General features: G+C 45.5%; 3 protein-coding genes across 3 annotated transcripts; 2 read left to right on the forward strand and 1 right to left on the reverse strand.

Annotated features, from left to right (window-relative positions):
• Nucleotides 1-739: 739 nt before the first annotated feature.
• AK88_00582 (uncharacterized protein) lies at nucleotides 740-1634 on the forward strand (the record flags this gene model as incomplete). Its single annotated transcript, XM_012478230.1, has 2 exons — nucleotides 740-1184; nucleotides 1321-1634. The coding sequence occupies 2 exons, from the start codon at nucleotides 740-742 to the stop codon at nucleotides 1632-1634; spliced, it is 759 nt and encodes a 252-aa protein (XP_012333653.1).
• A 1809-nt stretch (nucleotides 1635-3443) lies between these two features.
• Nucleotides 3444-5082, forward strand: AK88_00583 (uncharacterized protein; the record flags this gene model as incomplete). The annotated part of the gene is made up of 2 exons (XM_012478231.1): nucleotides 3444-3659; nucleotides 3760-5082. 2 exons carry the CDS (start codon nucleotides 3444-3446, stop codon nucleotides 5080-5082), a joined length of 1539 nt encoding a protein of 512 aa, XP_012333654.1.
• A 973-nt stretch (nucleotides 5083-6055) lies between these two features.
• On the reverse strand, nucleotides 6056-6603 carry AK88_00584 (40S ribosomal protein S15a; the record flags this gene model as incomplete). The annotated part of the gene is made up of 2 exons (XM_012478232.1): nucleotides 6056-6215; nucleotides 6371-6603. The coding sequence occupies 2 exons, from the start codon at nucleotides 6601-6603 to the stop codon at nucleotides 6056-6058; spliced, it is 393 nt and encodes a 130-aa protein (XP_012333655.1).
• Nucleotides 6604-7141: the final 538 nt, after the last annotated feature.

The raw sequence follows: 7141 nt of genomic DNA on the forward strand, positions 1-7141 counted from the left end.
TTTTTTTCCCCATTGGCGTGTAAGTCCTCCGTCACAATTTTGGCTGAGGTTACAAGGGGGGGTAATTTACCCGGGGTTGTGTGTTGATGCACTTTTCCGGGGCGACGGCGACTCCCCCGGGGGATGGGCGGGGCGTGTATGAGCCTACTCTCGACATGTGCGGGGTGTACAAAAATACGTTCCTATGTATGCATGTATAATGTATATATATATATTTTTTTTTTTTTTTTTTTTAATTGCTTTTTTTTTTTTTTTTTTCCATCACTGAGTAATTCACGAAGAGAGCCGCTGCGAGAGATTGCCAATCGAGCACACGCACAAGAAGAGCCACCGTCGCATTTTTCCTTCGCAAGTTGGAAGGCAAAAGGTTAAAGAAGTGAAAACAAGTGGGCATATACAACATGCCCCTCGTATGCTCATATGTCCCTTTGCCACTTAAAAAAACTGAAAAGCAGCGCGTTCAGAATTAACCAGCCCGCGCATTAGCCGCTTAGGCGCGTCGTTCACACCCCCCCTCTGCTCATCCCTGCTCCGCTTCCCCCTTTTTTTTTCATTTCAGAGGAAAGATAAAAAGAGAGCCCCTCTTGCTAGATCGGTCGTTGGTGTCCCCCATTTCGTGAGCACATCGTAGTGCCTCAAGTGTGGTGATCATCTCCCCCCGGGTTGTACGAAGCTTATTGTAGGGACGAAGTACTCGTTGAAAACGCCTCCACTCTAAGCGAAGAGCCCGACCGACCCCATGGCAGGCCTCAGCGCAGGCTACGACCTATCCGTGTCGACCTTCTCCCCCGACGGGAGGCTCTACCAAGTGGAGTACATATACAAGGCCATCAACAATAACAACACGGCCCTGAGTCTGGAGTGTCGGGATGGCCTCATCACCTGTTGCGTAAATTCAAATTTACTTAAAAACAAAATGATAAAGCAGAACAGCTACAATCGAATATATCACATCAACAACAACGTTATAATGACTTATGCAGGACTGGATGGAGACGCGAGAAATATAATTGATCGAGCCAAGTATGAAGCGAATAGTTACTTTATGAATTTCCACACGAATATACCTCTGCACATTTTGGCCAACCGAGTTTCGCTTTATATTCACTCGTTCACTTTGTACTGGCACTTGAGGCCCTTTGCGTCTTCCATCATTCTCGCTTCGTTCAACGAGAAGGAGAAAGGTAACACACGCGCGGAGCGGCCACACAGATTGAGCGAAGCGGAGTGGAGCGGCCACGCAGACCGCGTGCAGACCGAGCGAAACGCCCGTCCGGTTCACTTCCCTTCCCGTTCGCTTTTCCCTTCCCCCCCTCGTAGGAGAAATTTACTGCGTGGAACCCAACGGAGCCTGTTACAAGTACAGCGGAGTGGTCATCGGCAAGAATAAAGAAATGTTCAAAACCGAAATAGAAAAAAAAAATTACAAGGAGGTCGATGTGAAGGAAGCCCTCGTGGACATATATAAAATTATTTTAACAAGTGATGACCATATGAATAAAAATAATTTGCCTCACCTGGTGAACTTTTCGTGGATATGCAAAGAGTCGTCTTATGAATACCAGAGCGTTGATGCGGAAACGCTGAATGATGCCATGCGCGTGGCCGTGGAGTCGATGGAGCAGGCGAATTAGGCGGGGGTTGTAGCGGCTTCTCCCCCACACACAGACACGCGTCCGTACACGCTCCCTTACTCGGGATGCGCTGCTAATGGGGGCGTCGCATTGGTGATCAGCTCTGCCCTTCATTGTGTGCATGTCAACGAGGACCCACCTTTGCCCTTTTTAAAGTAGCCACAACGATATGCACACATGGACTCGGCTTTGTATAATACATATATTTTTTTTTATTTACCCTTATACACACATGTTGTACCCCCCCTTGTAGAGGGGCAATATATTTTTTTTTTTTTTAACCAACCCAACGGGGGAGCTTGTAATTCCTTCTCCCCATGGAAGTCCTAAATAACGTGACACACATACACACAGACAAATAATATTTGAACAGAACTTGGGCACCCACATTGGCCCCTGGGTTATCCCTCACAAAGTAGTCTCCTTAATTATGTGAGGAAGCCAAACAAATGGTTACGAAGGAAAGCAATGTGAAGAGGTGAAGTGACACACACAAAAAAAAACATCGTGTTCACACAATTCTAACGTAACACTGTGCACGGAAGAGAGAGAGGGGTTAACAGAAATCCATTTCATCGCGCCTGTGTGGTACTGCAAAAGGTGTCCACGTATTGTACATGTGTTGTACAGGTGAATGTAGGCGTGTAAATTGCCGACGGAACTGCGCGGCTTTTCCTTTTCCCCGGGGAAAATATGTTTGGCCGATATGTGACCGTCGTTTGTTCGCCCCTTGTTCGTTTTGTTACGAAAAAAACGAAAAAAAAAAAAACGAAACGAAATGACACTCGGCCAGTCAAAATGTAACCTTTGTGTACGTTCCTTTTAACTCAATTGTTGCCCATCTTTTAAAAAAAAAAAAAAAATAGCTCTTCCCCGCCTGTTTTTTATTACCCCCTTTTTCTTTGGCAATATTTTGAGCACCGTCGTCACGCAACCCTACGCTGAATGTTACTTCGCTTTGTCGCCGACGGGGATGCAAAATGTGGCGAATGCCAAGTGGGTGATAAGAAAAACGGGGCAAGGGGCGGCGAACAGGGCAGCGGAAAGGGACCGCAAAAAGGAAGGGCTAAATATATAGGGGCTGCAACAAAAGGACCGCGCAAAAAGGCGCAAGCAGAAAATTATTGCCAGTGCAGGCCAAAAAAAAAAAAAAAAAAGAAAAACCCGCCGACCTCCCACTCAAACTCCGCATCGCATGGATGCGCCAATAGTTTCTCTCTCAAGTGTTAAAAGTGTGGAGATTCCCCTTTTTTTTTTTTTTTTTTTTTTTTTTTTTTATCAAACTTTACGCGTCAGTTGTAGTGATTTTTGGCTACGGACGCAACTGATAAAAAAAACTCCTCTTAGGGTGAAGAAAAAAAAAAAAAAATTATGACTTGTGCAGATTTTTTTTTTTTTTTCCTAGCTGTGTGAAGAGAATAGCCCGGAGGAAGGAACACGTTCGATGCGTCGCGATTCGTTAAGATCAGTGGAGATAAGTTGAGATGCGTTGAGATAATTTGCGATGCGTGGCGCTTTTCACCAGTAGGTGGCTTCACTTGGCGGCGCGCCGACGGGGAGTCCACGCTGCGCTCGGCTCCTGGTTGTTGTGGAACAGAATCATAACGACGACCCCCTTGTGTAGCGGAGCAAGGGAGAGAGGGGGAGGAGGGGGGAGTTCTCGCCACCCCGATGAGAAAAGTGGAAGCGGCCTAACCACCAACAGCCGCGCGAGCCTCCCCACCGCTGCAACGGCTCGTCCCAAGGGCAGTCTGACTAAACCCTGCTGGTGGCCCCACCGGCGTGTAGCTTGTCTCTGCATCCGACACCATGAACATCATCGACGAGTACGACCTGGACATGTACAAGAACCTTGTCATGTCTAACAACTGCAAGCAGGAAGACATCTTGTGTATTTTTAGTATGTCTAGTTTCCTTAACACACTATGCTTTATTATATTTTTTATAATTTTCCTGTGGGGCCTTTCCATCATTTCGAGGTACTACACCTCGTACAATGTTATGAAGTACCTCAAGGACAGGAAGGTAAGCCGTCCGCACGCGCGCCTCGTACTGCTACGTACTGCTACGCGCGCTACTGACGCGACGCACGCTACTCACCGCTACCTACCGCTTCCCCATGTAGGCCATTTACATGCAGAACATGTCCCGGTACATAGACGAGATAAAGATGCTGTGCAGGAGCCACGTGAATGACATAATTCGAATTAAAAAAAAAATAACCCCAAAGAGCGTCGACAAAATACACCTGGACATATGCATCCATGACGACATTCAACTGGTGAAGAATTATTTAAGTTCTAGCGCAAGTGACCTGACCGACCTGTACAAGTATGGCATTACCTTTACCTTTTCCTCGAAGAACCCCGTTTGTGTAACTCTCTTTTGGGGCGTCCTCCTGAACGAAATCAATCAGGTCATACACGAAAAGATGGAGGCGCGAAGAAAAAGCAATAATGGAAGAAGCACTGTTATTTGTATTGACAATTTTAAATCATTCTTTAGGGAAGGGTTCAGCAGGTCATTACAATCTAAGCCTTCCTCCGATGCGATGACTTACCTGCTCGATAAACATAAGGGTGGTGGTGGTGGTGGTAATCTTTATTCAGGAGAGGATGATATTGTTGCAGGAGGAGAAAACTTTTATGGTCACCACCATCATGATCCTTTATCCCCACATGAGAAGAACCCCTCCTTCATTAACTTCACCTCGTGCTTGCATAAGACACCGAGCTCTTTTTTCACGTCGAGGGATAACATCACTTATACAATGCCCTGTGATGAAAGCTTCTGCGTTGGAGATGTCCTGAGCCAAATAGAAGATGAAAAAAATGGGTACCAGGATCATCTGAAGGACAAACTACAACAAAACAAGTATGATCAACATTACTCCCTCGACGAAAAAGTGTTAAGTGGTAACATGAGCGATGAAAAGATAAGGATCCCTTTAACCATTCTTATAAACGACGCACCACCCTATGGTAACTCGTCTGGCGGTGGTGGAAGCGGCGTTGGAAGCGCAAAGAATGCATCCCCTGGTAAAGGAGTAGGGAAGAATAGAGGTAACGGAGCCCATGCCAGTACGCTTGTAGTCCTTGTCGATTTTAAAAAAATGAAAGACAAATATATCCCCTCCGTAATAAAGGACATTTGTGTGTCTAGCGAAAATGGAACCAACACCGCTGTACATAAAAGTAAAAAAAAAAATGAAGCTTTTCAGTTTTACGATATACTAGACATTTATGGACATGAGGAACATGACAAGGAATGTCTCATCTGCATGACCTCGTATAAGGATACTCTGCTGATGCCGTGTAGGCACTCGTCCTTTTGCTACGACTGTATGAAATCACTGCGCCAGGAGAAATGCCCCATCTGCAGGTGCCTCTTCACTTCCTTTATAAAATTCCCCCTCAAAAATATGGACAAGGGCGCCGACATGCCCTAGCGGCGTACACATCACAAACGAGACGTAACGAGATGTAACGTAAGGGGGATATAAACGTGAAGGGGAGAAGAGCACAGGCACCAGGAACCACAGATGGAGATGGACAGAGATGGAGTGGGAAAAAAAAAAAGCCATTTTGGAAGTGTTTCCACGATACGGACATGTGCAGCGCGCTAGCCCTTATTGTCAAGTGTTTTTTTTTTTTTTTTTTTTTTTTTTTCGTATATGTGTGTGTGTTTTTACTGGCCGTGCTGAGGATTGTGGCACCCCGTCAGCATCACTTCATGTGTATAACACGACGGCCCCCTTTTTTTTTCCGCGTTGGGGTTTTTTTGTATGTGGCTGATCTAGCGGTGGCGCAGTTCGCGCTCCGTCCGCCCCTTTCGACGCATGTCAATGTTTTAATGTATTTCATTCATTTTCGTTTTAGTTCATTTATCTCATGTTGTTCAGTTTGCTCCATCCGGTCATTTTTTGTTTTCGTGCGGTCGCCCGCGACCTCGTGTACAAACCTACACACGCGCTCACACAGATATATATATATATAAACAGACGACACACAATTTCGCGCGCAAATTTTAATGTAGGAAAAAAAAAAAAAAAAAAAACTTTTTTCTCTCCAATTGAGCGTTCAAAGCGGTATGTGGGCAGTGTTATACATGCCTGTTTGGTAAAAAGAAAAAGGGGGTAAAAAAAAAAAGCATCGAGGGGGGGAATAAGTTAGTCTGCACGATGGGCCTCATCATTCTTTACTCATATGTTTCGCCTCTTCAATGCAAGACGGTTTAAGTTGTCCCCCCCCTCGAGTGGATTGTCTCACCCCACTCTCGTGTGACCTTCCAAAACAGGGTAACGCACACACGTAACGCGTTGCACAAGGTATTAAGTATGTAGTGAGTGCTTCTTTTTTTTTTTTTTTCCTAACATGTATATAATATATATATATATACATGTGCACACGCGTAGTTAACGTTTAAAAGAAAAATCCAAGGACCTTGCCTCCCGTGTGTTTTCTTCTGGCCTCCTCGTGATCCATAATGCCGTAGGGGGTCGTGAGGATTAAGTGACCGAACAGTCTACTGGGCAGGATGTTGGTGATGATTTTTTCAATCTCCTCCAGCTTGACGTCGTACCTGCGGGGTGGTAATGCGGCGCGGTAATGAAGTGCACCATGGGTATGAGGCGCGGCACATCCTCACATAGTGCTCTTGCGCAATGTCAAATGATATGTGAACGGGCCACCTCTCTATCGCTTCCTCTATCTCTTCCTCCCTCTGGGGGCACTCACCTGGGTGATATAACGGCGCACTTGTTTATTCGTCCCAGTAGGTTGACCACAATTTTTCCCGAGCGGTGGTCATCCACAATTTCAAAATTTCCAATGTAACCCTTCTTCTGCATGTACTGCAAGAATTTTATCACGACCTTGGAGGAAGGCCTTATCAGCACCTGCCTCCTTCCTCTCTTCTCTGCGTTGTTAATCGTCTTGAGGCAATCAGCCAGCACGCTCATTCGAACCATCTACAGGGGCAGGGCGGCGGGGGGGCGGCAACAAAGGGGAACAAAAAATGAAGAGTGACACTCTTGCACATGTACATATATTTAACGTTACGGCCTTATTATATATATAAGGGGGGGAGAAGGAGATCACATATGGGTCATGTCGCTGTGAAAGCTGCTTGGCGAAATGAAGCGGCTTCTTATAACTGTAACGGAAGGGCGGGGGAGAGAGGCACTTGCTTTTTTTCTCTTTGAAGCATCCCCTACTTGGGCGTCGTTTAAAAAAAAAAAAGCCTCCCCCCCACCTGTTCCGCGTCGCTTCCACTCTGTCAACCTTACCTTGACTCAGAAAGGTATTATATATAAATGATTGTAAAAAAGAGAGATTTTCCTTAAAGCTAGGCAGCTCTATAAATATATTTTCTTGGTCCCCTTGGGGTGAATTTATAAAAGGTATATAGTTAGGCTAGCGCCAAAATAAAAAAAAAAAAAATGGTAAGCTTATTGTGAAGAGAAAAACTTTTAAAACAGAGGGGCATGAAATTGTTAAGCAAAAAAA

The sequence above is a fragment of the Plasmodium fragile genome (genome assembly GCF_000956335.1).
Source record: "Plasmodium fragile strain nilgiri unplaced genomic scaffold supercont1.5, whole genome shotgun sequence".
Classification (NCBI taxonomy): domain Eukaryota; phylum Apicomplexa; class Aconoidasida; order Haemosporida; family Plasmodiidae; genus Plasmodium; species Plasmodium fragile.